At 40.7% G+C, this 20917-nt stretch overlaps 1 protein-coding gene across 1 annotated transcript in view; it reads right to left on the bottom strand.

Moving 5' to 3' along the window:
• The window catches only part of HEATR4 (HEAT repeat containing 4), a gene marked incomplete at its 5' end in the record, with an annotated part of 34613 nt that extends 13971 nt beyond the window's left edge, over positions 1-20642 (bottom strand). Inside the window, 10 exons of the mRNA XM_083356096.1 lie at positions 2708-2888; positions 3573-3691; positions 4125-4229; positions 7706-7866; positions 9914-10102; positions 11914-12060; positions 12264-12464; positions 16323-16460; positions 17240-17427; positions 19717-20642. Of these exons, the coding sequence (XP_083212222.1) occupies positions 2708-2888; positions 3573-3691; positions 4125-4229; positions 7706-7866; positions 9914-10102; positions 11914-12060; positions 12264-12464; positions 16323-16460; positions 17240-17427; positions 19717-20642 (2355 nt within the window). The remainder of the gene's footprint in view (positions 1-2707; positions 2889-3572; positions 3692-4124; positions 4230-7705; positions 7867-9913; positions 10103-11913; positions 12061-12263; positions 12465-16322; positions 16461-17239; positions 17428-19716) is intronic.
• Between the last annotated feature and the right edge of the window lie 275 nt (positions 20643-20917).

Raw genomic sequence — 20917 nt, 5'->3', positions numbered from 1 at the left:
AAAAGCAATACTGGGATACAATCCCCAAAATGACAGAATGATCTCAGTTCGAATCCAAGGCAAACCATTCAAAATCACAGTAGTCCAAGTCTATGCCCCAACCACCGGTGCTGAAGAGGATGAAATTGACCAGTTCTATGAAGCCCTACAGCACCTTATAGAACTAACACCCAAAAATGATGTCCTTATCATCACGGGGGATTGGAATGCTAAAGTAGGAAGCCAAAAAGATAACTGGAATAACAGACAAGTTTGGCCTTGGAGTACAAAATGAAGCAGGGCACAGGCTGATAGAATTTTGTCAAGAGAATATGATGGTCATAGCAAACACTCTTTTCCAACAACCCAAGAGACAACTCTACACATGGACATCACCAGACAGTCAATACAGAAATCAGATTGACTATGTGCTCTGCAGCCAAAGATGGAGAAGCTCTATATAGTCAGTAAAAACGATACCAGGAGCTGACTGTGGCTCAGATCATGAGCTTCTCGTTGCAAAATTTAGGCTTAAACTGAAGAAAGTAGGAAAAAGCACTAGGCCATTCAGATATGAACTAAATGATATCCCTGACGAATATACAGTAGAGGTGACAAATAGATCTGATAGACAGAGTGCCTGAAGAACTATGGATGGAGGTTCACAACACTGTACAAGAAGTAGCAATTAAAACCATCCCAAAGAAAAAGAAATGCAAGAAAGCAAAATGGCTGTCTGAGGAAGCTTTGCAAATAGCTGAGGACAGGAGGGAAGCAAAAGGCAAGGGAGAAAAAGAAAGATACACCCAATTGAATGCAGAATTCCAGAGAATAGATAGAAGAGATAAGAATGCCTTCTTAAATGAACAGTGCAAAGAAATAGAAGAAAACAATAGAATAGGGAGGACCAGAGAGCTCTTCAAGAAAATTGGAGAGATGAAGGGAACGTTCATGCAGAAATGGGCATGATAAAGGACCAAAATGGCAGGGACCTAACAGAAGCAAAAGAGATTAAGAAGAGGTGGCAAAATTACACAGAAGAACTATACAAGAACGAGCTTAACGTCCCTGATAACCACGATGAGGTGGTCACTGACCTCGAGCCAGACATCCTAGAATGTGAAGTGAAATGGGCCTTAGGAAAGCTGAGCAACAACAAAACTAGTGGAGGCGACAGTATTCCAGCTAAGCTATTCAAAATCTTAAAAAACGATGTAAAAGTGCTACACTCAATTTGCCAGCAAATTTGGAAAACACAACAGTGGCCACAGAATTGGAAAAGATCAGTTTACATTCCAATTCCAAAGAAAGGCAGTGCCAAAGAATGTTCAAACTATCGCACCATTGCACTCATTTCACATGCTAGTAAAGTTATGCTTAAAATCCTACAAGCTAGACTCCAGCAGTATGTGGACCGAGAACTACCAGAAGTACAGGCAGGATTTCGAAGAGGCAGAGGAACTAGAGATCAAATTGCCAACATATGCTGGATCATGGAGAAAGCTAGGAAGTTCCAGAAAAACATCTACTTCTGCTTCATTGACTATGCTAAAGCATTTGATTGTGTGGATCACAACTAACTGTGGCAAGTTCTTAAAGAGATGGGAGTACCAGACCATCTTATTTGTCTCTTGAGAAACCTATATGCGGGTCAAGAAGCAACAGTGAGAACTGGACACGGAACCACTGATTGGTTCAAAATTGGGAAAGTAGTCCGGCAAGGCTATATACTGTCACCCTGCCTGTTTAACTTATATGCAGAGCACATCATGAGAAAGGCAGGGCTAGATGAATCAAAAATTGGAATTAAGATTGCCAGGAGAAATATCAACAACCTAAGATAGGCAGATGATACCACTCTAATGGCAGAAAGTGAAGAGGAACTAAAGAGCCTCTTGTTGCGGGTGAAGGAGAGTGCAAACGTTGGCTTGAAACGTAACATTAAGAAAACCAAGATCATGGCATCCAGCCCTCTCAATTCCTGGCAAATAGGTGGGGAAGAAATGGAGATAGTGACAGATTTTATTTTCCTGGGCTCCAAGATCACTGCAGATGGGGACTGCAGCCAAGAAATTAAAAGAAGCTTGTTCCTGGGTAGGAAAGCCATGACAAATCTAGACAGCATACTAAAAAGCAGAGACATCACCCTGCCAACAAAAGTGTGTATAGTAAAGGCTATGGTCTTCCCAGTTGCAATGTATGGCAGTGAAAGCTGGACCATAAAAAAAGGCTGAGCGCCAAAGAATTGAGGCCTTTGAACTATGGTGCTGGAGAAGACTCCTGCGAGTCCCTTGGATTGCAAGGTGATCAAACCGGTCAGTCCTAGAGGAGATCAACCCCGACTGCTCTTTAGAAGGCCAGATCCTGAAGTTGAAACTCAAATACTTTGGCCACCTAATGAGAAGGACTCACTGGAGAAGAGCCTAATGCTGGGAAAGGTTGAGGGCAGGAGAAGAAGGGGACGACAGAGAATGAGGTGGCTGGATGGAGTCACTGAAGCAGTAGGCGTGAGCCTAAATGGACTCCAGAAGATGGTAGAGGACAGGAAGGCCTGGAGGAACATTATCCATGGGGTCGCGATGGGTCGGACATGACTTTGCAACTAACAACAACAGCAACATATTCTTAGATCAGAGTAATGTAACTCTGAAAATCTTACATTCAGAAATGGAGTTTATGTACACCTTTGCATTCAAATCCTTTATCAATGGTTTTAGTAAACACTTACTGTCTCTTCTTTAATCTGAAGTGCTCCGGCTGCCCAGCAAGCTTCTTTTCTGACAGCTACGAAGTCATCAGAGAAACACTGAAGAAAGCCAGGGAGCAGCCTGGCTGTCATGAATTTCAGCCAGCCAATCAATGAAAGAGCTTCCACTTTCTTCCGGCAGTCTCCCCTTTTTAGATTGTCTCTGAGAGGATAAGTATGCCATTAGTGAATGATAAGCTCACTTGATTTACGCATCCCAGGGAAAATAAAAGAAAATGTATTACTTAGCTTTGAGGGCAAAGCTAAATAATAATACACAGCAGCTTCAATGCAAACATATTTGTCATCATGTTATTAGTTGCTAGGTTTAGCATTAATAATTATACAGCTAATTATACATCAATCAGATTTTAGGGATCCTAAAATGTTTTAGTAATTCTTTCAAAGAACATTGGAAGACACCTGTACAAGCAAAGGGGTAGGGTCCATTCCACACCTGGCATATATGACAATTATTTTTTGTTGTCACATTTCCTTTCTGCCATCTATTCTCTTCTAGGGTGTTTCTCAATTTTGGGAAAATATTTTCATGAGGTACAAAGCTACAGGAATGCAAGAAGGCTATCTTTCCTTGCAGGTAACCGAAATTCGGTCCTCTGTGCATGAAAAATCTTTACAGAAAACATGAATATTTTTCTCCCTTTATCATCACAAAAAACAGGCCGTATCATAATACTGATGGCAGTTTGCATATAAATATACAATATGAGATATCATTTCTCATGTTAAGGTATTGTGGAGGCGGTTTGTGTCCACTGGAGATACCGTACCACATCTATGTTTCTACATAAAAGTACAGATAATGCAAGTGATGTATGATGCTCACCTCAGCTGATCATGGACTTCTTTTCCAAGTTTCAAATGTCCCAAAACCTTGGCAGCTGCCTGGCGTACCTCAATTTTCCAATCTGTCCACATCAGTTGGACAATTTTGTTCTTGAGGTCCTATTTAGAAGACCTTATGTAAGTCATAAAGTGACTTCATATAACACATATAAGAGGTTTTTTTAAAATCCACTTTTTTTTAGAATAATGAGTTGTTTCTGATTTTAGTATCACTATGAGAAACACTTTCAGAGATAACCATGTAGAAAGGCTGAGTGTTTCCCTCAAACAAAAAATATAAGAAAGTCCAAAGAGACTGGTCTTTCTGTCTTTGGATGCAGCAATAAGAGAAGGGAATGTTTTTGATAAACCTCTTGCCAACATCTACCCACAATAATAGTTCAGTTTTAAAGCCTTGTGTAAATTATTTTTTTTAACGAGAGATATTTTTCTTTTGTTCCTGTAAGGTGGAATCTCCAATAAACTTCAATCGTATCAGAAAAATAGCATCACCAATATTTTTTGTGTTTCCAATTTATGAGATGAAACATACCTGGGTGACGCTCCCTGGAATACGAGACAATGTTTTACATGCCAAAACCCGATGTATCCATTGATAGCTGTTCAATTCTGATGCCAGTAAACAATGAACCAAGCCCTGAAAGCATTAAATTAACAAGGAATCTAAAAATATTCTATAATGTGTCCATATGACATTCTGTACATAGACAGGAAGAAAGGGGGATTTATAACTCATCTCTCAAAAGGGTATAAAGGGTATTTTTTATTTCTTTTTATTAAAATATCTTTTTAAAAAGAACACTTTCATGATTTTACCGAATATTGGTATCAAACAGTAGATTTAGGTGTAGATTTAGTGTGCAAGTTTTGCTATTGAAGGTTTAACTTGCTAATATATGCATTAATGCAACTGTTATTTTTGCTTATTCTTCACATTACTTGAACAATCAAAAAAAGAAAATAAAAATAGCAAAGCATTTAGTATGTGTGTGTGTGTGTGTGTGTGTGTGTGTGCATGCATATGTAAACTCAAAAACTATATTTTTTCTTAAACATAAGGACAATTTATGGTTTCCCCAACTGAGAAGTTTATTGTAGAGTAATAAAGATTTTATTGCAATCTGTTATTTGAGAAGAATTTGAAATAATAAAATAGTTTATTGTATTTTTTTAACTCATATCCATTGTATGTCCATTTGATTACCATTAAAGAGTCATAAATGAAAAACCAAAAGAATTTGTAATTTTGCCAATTCATTATATGCACACACACACACAGAGAGAAACACACACACACACACAAATGAATACATATAAAAAGAGGAAAGAAATTAAGAAATTAAGAAAGGTGGATGTTACATGTTAGTATCTGATCATTTCCTCTTAATTAAATGGCTGAGCTAAGGTGACTTAAAAGAAGATAAAAGGCAAAGTTTTTAACACCACAGTAAAAATTTATTCCACTGGTTTAAAGCAAAATATCTTCCCTACTATACTGGGTGTGCTGTCTCTTCCCTCTCCCCCCAAAACAGTGGCGTAGCGTGGGGGGTGCAGGGGGGGCCGGCCGCACCGGGCGCAACATCTGGGGGGGCGCGCTCGACGGCGCCGGGATCCGGCAGGGCGGAGGCACCGGAGCCCCAGCCGGGAAGGGCCTGACGCCCCACGGCGCGCCACACACACACACACACAAACACACAGCGTGACTCCTCCTTCGGGCCGCTCCGACCGGAAACTCCATAGGCCACAAGTCGGAGGCGCTCTTCTTTGCCCGGCCTAGAAGGCTCCGGGGAGCCAGGCCCGGCTGGAGCTCCTTTAACTTTTGCCAGGCGGCCTCCGCTCCCCCGAAAGGGCATAATCCCTCTCGCCTTCGGGTTGGCTGAAGTTCCGGCTTGTTTCCCGCCTGCCCTCCCCCCTTTCTTTGGCGCCGCCGCCGCAGGCAACCACGGTTGGCGCCTATTTACTCCCGCCATTTGTAAGGACGGCTCCCGCCAGGAGGGCCAGAGGCTGGAATCCGCCTTCGCTCCGGCGCTGGACAGAAGCCTTCTCTCCCTCCTCCCCCCCGCAAAGGAGAAGGCAGCTCCTGAGCGTGCACAGAGCGCGGCCCTCCTGCAAGCCCGGGGCTCCGCTGCGGAGGCTCTCCCAAGGCGCTCCCGGGGTTGCCAAAGGCGGGGGGGCGCAGCGGGGCTTGAAAGAGGGTGGATTTCCCACGGGGGGAGGATCGCTGCAGCGTCTCTCCGGGGGTCCCTGCTCTGGAACGAAAGCTGCGTCGGCAGGTTGCCGATCCAACCGTGCATCGGCGATCGGGACCACCCCCCCAACACACATCGCCAGCAGCAAGAGTTTCCAGCCAGGCCGGCGAATCTTTGGGGCGAGGTGCCAAAGAGAAGGAGGCGGCTTGGCTTGGATAAGCAGCGTCTGGGCAGAAAATAGGTCGGGCGCCGCAGCAAGTATGAATTCCTGGGGTTCAGCCTAAGCAGGCAAAGCTGCAGGGTGGGTTGGTTGGCTTTTCCGGCTTTGGAATAACCTTGGGAAGCTGAGGCATTGTAAGTTGGAAGTCATTGTTTGTCGCCTAACATGTTGGGTCAACCCCACGCCACATGCTAAGCCATAAACCGTGGTTGGTATCCAGGGTTTAGGACAAGATGGAGAAAACTAGCCAATTGTGGGATCATAAATCTTGATGAAGCCCATCATCGCTCCATGTGATGTATGCACTCAATCTACAAATGTAGTCCAAGCCTATTCACATCTGTTGTAAGGTCATTCTCTCGTGGGGTTTATCCTGACGTCCACTAAGAGTGGAACAAACATGCCCCATTAACCATTTTCAACGCCATGTCCTCTCTTTGTCTCATCCTAAATCACAGCTGAGGCACCTTAAAGTTGCCTTGTTTCAGTTTTAAACTAGCATTTTCCCTCTTCTCCAGAGACCCTTTTTTGCCTTGAACCTAACTCAGGGGTAGGCAACCTTGGCTCTTTTATGACTCATGGACTTCAACTCCCAGAATTCCTGAGCTAGTGGAAGAGACTTGAATGCTAAAATCCACAGGTTAGGGGGCGCAAATTACTTGCCTTGCCCCGGGTGCTGACAACCCACGCTACGCCACTGCCCCAAAATAGTTTAACCTGAAAGCAAAGGGAAGAGGAAGAAGAAAACAAAAGGAAGGCATGTAAGGCACACTGATAAATGAAAACAGGAACTGCGGCATTACTGTAGCCTGCCTCAGAACTGGAAACAAAGAGTGATGTTTTGAAAATCAGCATTCCAGTCTCTATCTCATAAAAAGGCAATATAATTCAACAACAGTTTGATGACATCTTACCACCAGGGCTTTTTTTGTCATAGAACGCTCAGAACGGAGTTCCGGCACCTTTTTTGGATGGAACCTTGTAGGGTAGGCAAGGCAGGTTTGTATGACGTGTGAGAATTCCGGCACCTTTTTCTTTTACAAAAAAAGCACTGCTCACCACTCTTCGGAGCTACCTCATTGGTGAGGTCCCAAAGGCTTGCTTTTTAGATGGCAAGCATTTTTAAAAAAATTTTGAAGAAATGTAGCCATAGTGGTCTTTTCTGCAAGCATGCATGTGGCAAAAGCCTAAAAGATGGTAAAATCTCCTTGAAGCCTGATATCCCCTGGTGGCCTCCCTCCCACCCAATTCAATTCCATTTTGCTTGTGAAGCACAACAAGGAAAATGAGCTGCTGCCCTTGCTGACACCCTAGTGCACAATGTGTGTGTTATGTCATGGGCTCTGGTGAGCAGGAACGAAGACACAAGGCTGAGTACAGTGAAATTCTTTATTTTCGCCAGTACTGTACTTGAGCTTGGGCCGCAGCCAGCCACAATATATAGCCAAACCCTACAGAAGCAGCCAATAGGATTGAACCCGAACTTGCCGCCTAGGGCTGACCAATTGCAGGACCGGAGACGGCCTGTCTGGGTTTCTGGGGAGCCGTTAGCTCTCCAGTAATGCACGTGGTCTGGTACCACAAGCTCAATACATAACAGTGTGTATCCAATAAGGATGGGAAAATTGATTCAGAACTCCTCGGCCGCCCTACCTATCATGTGCTTCTCCCCACATTCTTCTTCCTGAGCTTTGGTACACTTACTGTGTGTTTGCTGAGCCGAGCTAACAAAAGACATGCCTGCTCTTCTGAGGCATCATCGTTCTGATCAAAAATCTGAGACAGAATCCTTTCCACTACCTGGAAACTGGCAATTCCTTCCAGTGCTAGAGCTTGAGCTGCTGCCCAGCTGTCTGCAGAATTACCTAACGAGAAAATGGGAATAAATGCATGTCAGGGTTCCGAATCCGCCAAAAGATTGCATAAAAATATTAAATTTTTTGGATAAAAATATAGTAGTCCTCAACATACGACCACAACTGAGCACAAAATTTCTGTTGCTAAGCAAGACAGTTGTTAAGTGAATTTTGGCCCATTTTATTTATTTTTATTACATTTGTATACCGCCCTTTCCCTGAGGACTCAGGGCGGTTTACAGGGAATTAAAAATCAAAACATACCAAAGTTAAAAACCAAGTTAAAAAAATATTAAATTCACCCTGTACTCTTAAAAAAAAAACCCCAGTTAAAAATTTTCTCCTCAGCCTGGGCCCGGGAGCTCAAAGAGCCAGGTCTTCAGGCCCCGGCGGAATGATCGGAGGTCGGGGGCAGTCCTCAGCTCCACCGGCAGCTGGTTCCAGAGGGCAGGCGCTCCCACTGAGAAGGCCCTATCCCTGGGTGTCACCCGCTGGCAATCTCTCACCGGCGGAACCCTGAGCAGACCCTCCCTGTGGGAGCGCACTGGGCGAAGGGCGTTTGATGCCGGCAGGTGTTCCCTCAAATAACCCGGACCCAGGCCATGTATTTTATGACCTTTCTTGCCACAGCTGTTAACTGAATTGTTAAATTAGTCACACTAATTGTTAAGTGAATCTGGCTTCTCCATTGTCTTTGTCAGGAGGTCGCAAAAGGTGATCACATGACCCCGGGACACTGCAACCATCATAAATATGAGTCAAATTGCCAAACATCCAAAATTTGATTAGGTGACCATGGGGATGCTGCAAAGGTCATGAGTGTGAAAAATGGTCATCAGTCACTTTTTTCAGTGCCATTGTAACTTCAAATGGTCACTAAAAATACTGCTATAAGTCAAGGACTACCTGTATGTCATTTGATCTACTCCTTAGTCCAGATAGCAATGTAATTAGCCAATCCTGTTGCTTTTCAACGGGGCCTAATGATGTATGGAAAAGGCACAGGGTGTTTGCAGGTGATTCATGTTCCCATTTCTCCTTTAGCTAGATGGGGGTCCTAGTCTATAGAGCAGGGGTGTCAAACTGCCAGTCCGTGGGCTGGACACGTCACGTGGAAGCCGTGTCCGCCCTATTGCCGGCAATGGCGAAACTGTCCCGATGCACTGTGTGAGTTTGACATGTCTGCTATGGAGAGTAAGGCAGATGTCAGAAGAGAAATGCAGGAACCATTACTTAAGCAAAAGGGGGCAAAGCCTTTTTTAAAAATCCAGAACAATGAAATAACTTTCAGAAGCGGCTCAGGTGGACCCCTCTCTGATTCACTGGAGTGTAAGAAGGAGGAGAAGTCAAACCTGCAAGGTTCAGGTATCATAGCCAATCACAATAAAAGTTGTGTTAGCCTTCCCATGGAGTTGATTTCCTGGTCTGGTCTGCCTAGTAGGGCTGACATCAATTGCGGGGCACTTTTTTCAGTGCCATTGTAACTTCGAACAGTCACTAAGCGAACTGTTGTAAGTCAAGGACTACCTTTACTTCATCACTTTTTTCCTTTTTTTTTTGGTCATCAAGTTTTTGACACCGTGCTAGGCGACTGGTGGTACTCGGATATTGCCATATCCTAAAAGTGGTACAATGGGAGAAAAGGTTGAAAAGCCCTGTTATAGGTCAGTGAGGCATGTACATGAGTTGCATCTGACGGTTATCTCTTTGTTTTGGACTTAAGAAATAGGTAATGGTTCCTGCATTTCTCTTTTGGGATCCCTTTCTCGATACTCTTCTTAGCTTTTTGTGAGGCAAAAAAATTATCATGGTCAATAAAAGAGTATATTTGTAGCTCAGGGTTGAGATAAGGCGTCCTTGGTGCTCTCAGAGCTTGGTTACTTTCTTGCAGATGTTTCATTACCCAAACTAGGTAACATCATCAATGCTAGTCCTGAACATCATCAAGACTTCTACAAGAAAACAACCAAGCTCAGAGAGCACCAAGGTCCCCTCAATTATCATGGGTTTATGGATTAGGAATATTCATACAGAGAAAAAAAAGATGTATACTAACCATGTATCAGAGCATCCTTCATAATAGACTGTGCCTCTGGATTTGGTTTCCACATGGCATAGAAGCATACTGCAGCTGCCATTCGTACATGTGCATCCGAATCAAACAGAGTTTTTTGCAGCAAAGGCTGTATTTTTTTCGGTATATCCTCAATCTCTATGCCCTTCGTGAAAGTATCTAGTCCTATTACTGAGGAAAACAGCACATGTGCATGATGAAACAATGCTGGATTTAAAAAATATACTTACAGTATGTTAAAATTGGTTTGTGCTTAAATTGTAAGCCGCCCTGAGTCTTCGGAGAAGGGCGGGATATAAATGGGATTAAAATAATAATAATAATAATAATAATAATAATAATAATAATAATAATAATAATAATAATAATAATAATAATAATAATTTTATAAATAAATTGCTGTGAAGGTTTTATAGCTTTTTAAAGATTTCTTAAGTCTTTTAGAAAGGTTTTGAAATGTGCATTGCAAAGGGCACTATTCTTGTCAGAGATAATGGAGAGAATTAAAAACTAAAATGAACTAAGACAGTCATTGTGCTTGGAGGACAATTAAATTATTTCTTACCTAAGCTTTGGAATGTGTATCCCAAATTCTTGCAGTGGGGCAAGGGATAGTATATTTATTTTTAACAAATGTATACATTGCCCACCTCACTATGAGTAATTTACTCTGAGTAATTTACAAATAAAACCCATAAAATCCATTTTAAAAAAGAGTTTTAAAATGGATGGAGCGCCCTCTAGTGACCAACCACCTCAAATGCTGCATACCACGATTGGATCCCCATGCTAGTTGACAGTGCCAGGTCATCATTATTATTATTTATTAATTTTTTATGCCGCCCATCTTCTCTAGAAGGTGACTCTTGTAGTTCAGTAATAAAATATACATTTAAAACTCAGAAATCCAAAGTCAGTTACCAGCATATTTGTTTTAAATCCTAAATTTTAAATACTGGAACTTCTGGAGCCAGACAACCCATTGATGTGGCTTAATGGCTGTATTGCTTATAACAATAAGCCCAAGATTTTTAAACTGCAATCAGCAAGATATAATAGGCTGATTCACACTTACAAAAACAATTAAGTACATTGTAGTTTAATACAAAAATTTGGCAGTCTTTAAACTCTAGACATATAAAATCCTATGAGATTAAAATGTTGCCGTTCTTATACAAAATCTCATAATATCATTTGGGAAACCTTACATGAACTTGCTGAAATTTTGCAAAATTTGGTAGTTTTGCAAGATTTTAAAACAGGTTAATTTTTATTTAATTTAGGTTACTTTACTGATTGATCTCATGGTTAAGATTAAATGTGAACTAGGTCAATAAAAGGCATTTCCTTTCATCATCCTTTTATAAAAGTACAGGTAGTCCTCAACTTACAACCCAAAATTTCTGTTGCTAAGCAAGACAGTTCTTAAGTGATTCACAGCTATTAAGTGAATCACTGCAATTGTTCAGTTAGTAACACGGCTGTTAAATGAATCTGGCTTCTCCATTAACTTTGCTTGTCAGAAGGTTGCAAAAGGGAATCACATGATCACAGGACACTAAATATGAGTTGCCAAGTGCCTGAATTTTGATCATGTGACTATGGGGATGCTGCAACAGTTGTAATTGTGAAAAATGGTCATAAGTCAGTTTTTTCAGTGCCTTTGTAATTTTGAACAGTCACTAAACAAATTGTTGTACAGCGAGGACTACCTGTAGTATCCAATGCACACAGAAACCTAATTGTTTCTATATTATTCTATAATGATTGCTTGAATTATTAGCCAATGGTATCATCCAATAGATTCAGTTAAGCCTTCTCTTAACGTAAAAATGGATGGAACCGCAACTTACCGGTAACTTGTCTAGGAAGAAATCAAGAGTACTTGAATCAGTTACTGTTTATATCCCAGCAGCTGTGGTATCTAGTAATTCTCAAGAAATATAAGTGAAATGATAGAAATTTCCACCCAGCCCATCTACCTGACTCCTGACTTGCATTTGGGACTTTACAGGGACGCTCAAGCACAGCAGATGCACAGACAAGTAAACCATTGATCCGATTTTGAGCATGCAGATCAGCAAGGTCTGCAAGTATTCCTTCTATAGTTGCTGTCTGCCAATGAGGATCTGAAAGTTAAGTACAAAAGTACCATAAGAAGAACGTCAGAGAGAATATTATTTATTATTATTATTTCAAGTGACCCACTCGTAACAGGTTACAGGAGATTCGGCAGTTATTAATAGCAGCAGTCAAAACAAAAAAAATGGCCATTAATTTAAATGGGCTAGAACAAACTTAAGCCAGAACTAGAAAAAGAGTATGCACTTACCAAATTTCCAGGCAGTTTTCCATTGTTCCAACATTTTCTTACAGATGCGAACAGTCTCAGATACGTTTTCTTCCTGTTTAGCACACAGATCTCTTTCTCTTCCAGTTGAGTCAGGTGATTGTATTTCATCCACTTGGGAAAAATCTTCAATAAGAGTGGGAAGGGTTTTCCAGTGGATCATTCCCTTCTGCACTTTTTTAGCTGATCCAGAACAATTTTAATGAAAGCTAGTTAGTAAATCATTCATATGAGTTCTTGTTTGTAAAAGTGATGAACAAAAACAAAGATTAATGTCTAAACAGCACATTTGACTTCCCTTGGCTCTTTTTATATAGTGAATGATTGTGGCAAAATTTTAAATTATCCCAATGGCTTTTGTATTATGCAGAACAATTAGGTGATATCCAGATAGAAATGTTATTTATACATTGGAATTCAGTGAATGTGGACAGTCAAGACATATGGAACACAAAGGAATCTGCTTTAGCTGCAAATGCTGCAGCAGGCACATCAAAGAAAAACATTAAATACACGTGTAAGGGTTCAAATGATAAAACTGAATTACATAATAGTCAATAAATAATAAAATGAATGAAAATGGCAAAGCTTCAGGAAATGACTGTGTTAAAGTTGAAATGCCTAAAGCTAGCAGTCACAGTTTATACAAAATACTAGCAAAACTGGAGATGCCTCAGAGAAGAAAAGGTACCTGATGCATTGAAAAATGCTGAAGGGATTCTTATACACAAGAAAGGGGCCCGAGATTATTTAAAGAACCATCGCCCAATACACCTTCTTTCAGTCATCTATAAGGTTTTCGCCAAGATAATAGCAAAAAGAATATTGAGATCATTAAATGATGCACAGCCAAAGGAGCAGGCAGGGTTCAAAAGTGGCTACAGTTCAATGGATCCCATCCAGGTTGTTCAGCAAGTCATTGAAAGGTGCAACAAGTACACAATGCCTCTGTGCCTGACTTTCATTGACTAGGAAAAGGTGTTTGATTCAGTATTCCAATGTAATAATTAATGCATTGCTCAACCAAGGCATAGACATTGCTTACATAAACTTAGTATAATCAACAAATGAAAAAACAATAGTGACAATTTGCCTTAATGACCTTAAAATGGAAATCAATATAGAACAAGGTGTATGATAAGGCAATACTATATCACCCATCCTTTCTCAGCCTGCCTTGAAGAAGTATTTTGCAAACTAGACTGGGCAAAAGATGGAATAAAAATCAATGCTGCCTACTTAAATCACTTAAGACTTGCAAATGATGTTATTCTCTTCTCACAAGATCCAGAAGAACTATAAAGACACATACAAAAGGAGAAGAACCATTTGGCTTAAAAATAAACCTAGAAAAAGAGCCAGGTTATGCTGAATAAATTCACCAAAGAAAGAAAAAATTTATATCTGGAGAAGAACTAGACATAGTAGACCACTACATATATATACCTTGGTCAACGGATCTCAATGAAAGGTGATACAATAAAGGAAATTGAAAGGCATGTTAAATGTGGTTGGCAGGCATTTGGCAGAGCTAAGCATAATTTTCAAGAACAAATTCCCACTATGCCTGAAAATTTTTCAATCACTGTGTGCTACCTGCTCAAATGTATGCTGGTGAAACATGGAAACTAACCTCACAATGGATAGAAAAGCTACAGGTGACGCAAAGAGGCATGGAAAGATACATGCTTGGCACTACAAGACAAGATAGAAAGACCTGCACATGGATCACAGAACAAATGAAAGTATATGATACCATCAAGAGAGTAAAAGAATTGAAATAGAAATGGGATGGTCACATAGTAAGTCAAACTGGTGGCAGGTGGACCCAGGCAGTCAGAGAATGGATCCCACTTGATAAAAAGTGTCCATGAAAGAGACCTAAAACAAGATGGATCAATGACATCAGGGGGCCCAATTGGGAAAGGAAAGCTCAGGACCGTATAGGTTGGAAATATGCGGAAGTAAGGCCTTCATCTTGCAGTGTATAGACAATGGCTAGGATGATGATGATGATGATGATGATGATGATGATGATGATATAAAGAAATACTGATATATAAATTCAAGCAAACAGATAGAATAACATGAAAAAATCATTTTGAAAATCCAGGGAAGAGTTTACATACTTAAATTATTATTTAATTATTATGAATTCAATTATTTGCATATTTAAATAGCAGTTTTTCTTCCTTTCCCATCCTGAGTGCCTATCTATGGAATGGCAAAAAGTCCACTCAGTTTTTGTGAGGAACTAGAATTTTTCTCCCTTGCAAAACAAATCCCTGTTGGTAGCAGAGCAGGCTACTTCATAATTTGTGGGCTGAAGACTTTTATCCATTAGCATGATCCAGAACATGAGGAAAGCAGCATTTTACCTAGAGGCAATCATGTGATCATTGCCCCACCCTGACTGTAAACACTACACAGCACCTGCTAAAAAGGGGGGGGCTTCCATGAAATAGCTGCAGCCATCTTGATTTTTTTTATCCCTCTTGCCCCTACGGGGAACAAATAATCTGTATCAGGATATTTTCTTTGATTAAGGGAGAATAAAGGTAAAGGTAAAGGTTCCCCCGCACATGCATGCTAGTCGTTTCTGACTCTAGGGGCCAGTGCTCATCTCCGTTTCAAAGCCGAAGAGCCAGCGCTTGTCCGAGGACGTCTCCGTGGTCATGTGGCCGGCATGACTAAACGCCAAAGGCGCACAGAATGCTGTTACCTTCCCACCGCAGTGGTCCCTATTTTTCTACTTGCATTTTTACGTGCTTTCGAACTGCTAGGTTGGCAGAAGCTGGGACGAGTAACAGGCGCTCACTCTGCTACATGGCACTCGGGATTCGACCCACCAAACTCCCAACCTTCCGATCGACAAGCTCAGCGTCCTAACCCACTGAGCCACTTTAAAGGAGAATAGCTATATCTAAATCTTTCCCTGGATATAGGTAGAGTTACAACTGTAATTGAGTCCATACTTTCAGTTGTAAGTCATGACAGTTGTAAAACGGATTATCACATGACTGCACCTGATTTAATACAAGAACAGAAGGACTTCTGTTTTAAAACTCCTTTGTGGCAGTCCTTAAGCAAATACCATGATGGTTAAGCAAATGCCGTAGTCATTAGAACATAGAAAAACAGGGTTGGAAGAGACCTTGGTAGTCTTTTAGTCCATTCATTTGCTCAAGCAAGAGACCTTATACAATTAGGGCAACACATTGTTCAAGAGCAGTTTTTGCCCAAATCGGAAGTAAACACTGGTTTCTGGGGGGGGGGGGAAACTGATAATTTGTAGCCATTTGACAATGGGCTTGCTGCAAATGACCATAAATGCAGGCCAATTGTCAAGTGCCCAAAATGGTTCATATGACCGTGGAGGGGTAGACATCAGAACTTTGAATCCAGGCCATTGACCAAAGTCTACTTGTACTTTCAGCAACTGGTCATAAACCAAAGAATATTTGTAATTTCGGGAAGCTATGTTAGAATATGATTAGGAAATTGTGTGGAAGAGAAATAATAGAACTTAGACCAGGGGTGTCAAACTCGCAACGTCACGTGACGTGTCGTGATGTATCGCGACTTTTTCCCCACTGCTGGCAATGGGGTGGGCACAGTTTCGGCATGATGCATCCAGCCCATGAGCCAGCAGTTTGACACCCCTGACTTAGACCGATGCAACAACTCTGGAAAAAACAAATTTAAATAAAAATGTTTTAAATATAAGGACACAGGTGTCTAAAAACATTATAAACCTACGTAGTTCCAGTTAAGGTGCCTTTTTCTTATAGTGAAGTAAGTATTTCTTCACTTTCTTGATTTCTCTGAGAAATCAGGTTGAAAACAAGAGCAGTCTTTCATATAACATGTGAAAGTGTAAAAATCTCTCCTCTTAATTTCAGTTTTTTTAAAAAAGAGATGATAATTTTCATCAAATTATTTTGATATATTAACCTAATTTCGAAAGCAATTTTTTTCTCTCAAATGAAAATGGGAGAGAAAATGAGATGGGGGGAAATCAGCACAGTGTTCGTCTCTTACTTGTCCCTTTTGGTGGTCTGAAGCTCCAGAGTTCAGGAGGTCTTGGGTAGCATTGTTCTAGATGTTTGTTATATACATCTTGATTATCCAGAATGATACGATCCTTCTTGGTTTTTTGATGGATAATCTTGGCTGAGCCTGAAAGTAGACAGGACGAAGAAAACCATTGGAACTTAGCAACATTGATTATTTCCAGATGCGAAACACTTTTCTGTATTTCATAAGCATGGTACAATAGTTTATAGCGTTTAGACAAGGTCCTATGTGCAAATCAAAGTTTAGACACTAAGTTTACTGGTTGAGCATCTCTCAGTCTATAACATTTCCAGAGTCCTTTGAGGAAGATGAGAATTTCACAATCTGCAAAACAAATGAGGCCAAAGATTCATCTGGTCTAGCATTTTATGTCATTCAATGGCCAACCAGATGCATTGGGAAGCTCATAAACATGAATAGGAAAATAGCAGTAGTAATTAGACTAACAACTTAGACTTACAGTATATACTGCTCCATGGTACTTTACAGCACCCTCTGTATGGTTTAAAATGTCAGCATCTTGCCCCAACCATCTGGGTCCTCATTTTACCAACCTCAGAAAGATGGAAGACTAAGTCAACCTTGACCCTATCAGGGTCGAACTCCTGGCTGTGGGCAGAGTTAGCCTGCAATACTGTATTCTAACCACTGCACCACCAGGGCTCCTCAGTTTTCTGTCACCACTGCTACCTATAATATTAAAAATTACGCAATTCTTGAAATAAAGACATTATTGTTTTAATATCTATTGTTCTAATAATACTTGTCAGTAGACAAGATTTGATTTGGCGTAGTAGAACTTTCTGCAAGCTTATAGTGGAACCAATTTAGAAACCAGTCTTTCACTCTATAAAGTTAAGACTCATTCCCCTTATATTTACCAAAATAAAGCTCTTGTTCAAAGACATTCTGGGTCATATATGAATATTTCCCAGTCCTGGGGTGCAGCCGTTCACGCCGTTTAATAGGAGTCGCTGGTCTGAGACATTTCATTGATATTTTTTCTGCTGTTTCATTGTGAAAGAGTAGATCATCCTCACACAGCACTCTTGCATGAAAAGATGGCAATCTGGAAGTTTTCAGTGAACATGATTTGTATGGAAAGAAAGTTAGCATGATTTATGTGGAAATAAATCAATAAGGGTAACCAATTGCTCAAGCTGATCAGCTGGATAGAAATTATAGCATATATTGTAATAGACCTTCATACATTGCATGATAGAAAAAATAATACAACTCACAATTTATCTAAACAAATGGGACCCATCAGTCATAATACCCTACTATAGTAGATAAGCTCCATTTAGCTTATTTACTGTAGTAGGGTATTATGATCGAAATAGTCTATTTTATTATGCCTTTTAATCTTCTTCATACAGTGCTTTGAATCACTCATGAATAAACAGATTTTTAAATAAAATAGAGTAATAAAATATAACATTTGAATAGTTCTTAGGGAAGAGTTCAGGTTAGAACTAGAGCTGAAGCCAGAAACGATTGAGTCTGTACAAGAATTTAAATTAAAGCCTCCACAATACTCTAGATAGACCAGAATCTCAGCTCATTCAGGGGTTTCTGGCTTCAGACCTACACACCTGCAGAGATGTCCTGACAGATGCTATCGTAACAACAGGTAAGGCTATAGGAGGATCAGCAGTGAAGGGCACTGAAGGAGGAAAAACAGCTACTAAGAGAAAAATTTGAAAATGGAGTGTGAGGAGGAAAAAGAAAAGTGGCAACCCTTTAAACCAGACATGTCAAACACAAAGCCTGGGGGCCGGATCCGGCCCGCGAAGTGGTTTCATGTGGCCCGCAAAGCCATCCTGGAAACAGGGAGGGAACGGCCCCCACTGCCTTGGCCCTGGCCCAGAGACCCTCCTTCTGCCAGAGACCCTCAGATCTGTCCCACTCCTGCCCAGGCCCCCATAGGCACCCTTGATGTGAACGATGTAGAGCTGGCCACGCCCACCCAGTAGGCCATACGCACTCTAGCCACGCCCACCCAGCAGGCCACGCCCACCCTGGCCACACCCACCCGGCCCCCTGAGGGCAACCGCAATGCTGATGCGGCCCTCAATGAAATTGAGTTTGACACCTCTGCTTTAAACAGTCATTAATTTACTGGTTCATACAAAAAAAATCCTACTTAAGAAGATCCATAGATTACAGGTAGAACTGGATTTTTTGCAGTTTTTTCCATGGTTTGGAGGGGGTTTCTTTCTTTGTTTTTTATTCAAAAATATTATTCCATGTCTAATGAATAACTAGACATCTGTTTATCATGGTCTAAAAAAGCCATCAAGCAATCAGGAACCTCTGGAAGCCCCGTTTAGCAGATATTGAGAAGTTGAGGACATGAACTAGTATATGTCGCCTTGCTTTGCTTCATTGATCTGATTTAATGGTTAAAAAAATGTATCATAGAACATGAAGATACAGACCTACATAAAGACTGTTATTTTTGTTCTATACATGGGAGATATTTAATTTTGAGGATTACCCCCTTGCTTTTTCTTCTGATGTTCTCCTCAACAGTCACCAAGGCGACCTATTGTTCCTTGCTCCATTGCAAAAGGATTTTTTTTCTGTTTCTGCAACACAAGCCAGGGCACGCAAGTAACAAATCTTTCTGGGGTAAGCTTAAAGGTAAGGGCCTATCCTGCTCTCCAGGTTCACTTAACAACCATTTTACTAAATTAACAAATGCAATGACTCACTTAACAGCTGTGGGGAAAAAGTCATAAAATGGGCAAAATCACTTGGGCAACATAAATTTTGGGCTCAATTATGGTTGTAACTTGAGGACTACCTGTATAGTATATTCCATGCATCCTTAATTGGAAGTAACTTCTACAGAATGTGCTGAGATTCACATCTTATAGACTTGTTTGTTTGCTTGGAGATATTTCATTACCCAACTACAGTAAGTAACATCTTCAGTGCTAATGAGTGTTGGATTTGCTCCTTGTCTATATATAGCAGCTTGCCCTGTCAGAGTCGGTGGAGGTATGCTTTTTCTCCTTGGAAGTTCCTTGATTAAGATTTTGTTTTCTTCTTGATTGTTTGGTATTATGCTTATCTGGGTATTGGTTATCTGGGTCTTAACTTTTTATTGTCTTTTTTTGAATGGTGTGTCAATGTGTTTTATCTCCATATGTCTATTGATGACTGATCAATGAACTACCAAGGAGAAAACCACAGGGCGCAAACCCCAAGCTCACTAACACGGATGATGTTAGGTATTTGGGTAATGAAACATCTGTAAGCAAACAACCAAACTCAGAGAGCACCAAGGACTCCAAAGCTCAATCCTAAATTACATATTTCCTTCTATTGTAATAATAATATTGTGTCTTACCGATAGTAAGCAGAGAGAGGTGTCTCTAGTTTCTTTTGTTCCTCTCTTGGAACAGGACCTCCTTCTATTGTTTCCTCTGCTAGAATTTCATCCAGTAATTCCACATCATTTTCACAAGGGAGTACATATCTGATGCTGTTCCAGTCATACTTTTGTTTCTTGAAATGTTTTAGCTTACTCTGAACCCAACCCCCCCAAGAGGTTTGATTGTTCACAATCCATTGAGCTGTTGTTTTGCTTATCTTTGTTAACAGTCTTTCCTCCCATCCTAGTTTTTCCTCTTCTGGTTCATCCCAGATTGTGAATTTGGACTGTCTTTTCCTACTTGAATCTTCTAACTTCTCAAGAGGTTTCGTCAGGAATGCCTGGATATTTGGAAGGTCAGAAGAAGGAGGAGAAAGAGGAGGAGGAGGAGGAATGGGAACCAGCAATGCGGGCTCTGCTTGGGTACTTTCTACTTTGGCTTCCCAGATACAGTCTTCTAAGAACAGAGGGAGATTCCCAGTGGTTTCTTGGACATGAGCAATTTCTGGTTCCCTCAGCCGAGGTAATCTTCTTGATGCTTTCAGCTTTCTTGGTTGCCTTGGTTTTTTAGAAATAATATCTTCATCTTTACATTGACGAATGACATTGGAAAAATCATACAGACCTTTAGGGTCATAATCTTTATAAGATAAAGCTGATGGTTTAATAGTTTCTTTGGGAAAATGAATGCTCTTGGATACATTCTTAAGACATTGTTTCTGATAGTGTGCATAACGTGACTCAACATGGCTGACATCTCTCTGATACATAAAAGGCACTTTTGCCCTCATCGCAGACAGCATAGCTTGGTAAGATGGCAAGTTCTTCCTGTCAACTTTGACTTTTAAAGTGGAATCAGAAGGAAAGGAGGTTTGGCTCTTGAAAAAATTAGAAACCTCCATTCTATCAAGAATGGTAAAACTTCTAACTAGTGGCTAGGTAACGGTATGTGTGTGTTTTTTAATCAAACATTTCAAAAACTCAAATTGCCTCATTCCACTCTTCTGCTGAGACTGTTCAGGTTTTCCTGTACCACAAGAGGAAGATAAATATGCCTTAATGTTAACAAATTTCAGGTTTAAACAAGGTAAGCAAAACCCAGATAAATCTTGAGGTCACTACAACCAGCTGTTGCCACCACAGAATATTTATGTTATCTGGTAATAAGAACCTGTTT

The sequence above is a fragment of the Vipera ursinii genome, assembly GCF_947247035.1.
Source record: "Vipera ursinii genome assembly, chromosome: 1".
Taxonomy (NCBI): domain Eukaryota; kingdom Metazoa; phylum Chordata; class Lepidosauria; order Squamata; family Viperidae; genus Vipera; species Vipera ursinii.
Note: the sequence above shows the minus strand (reverse complement) of the source record. Positions and strands in the feature narration are given on the sequence as shown.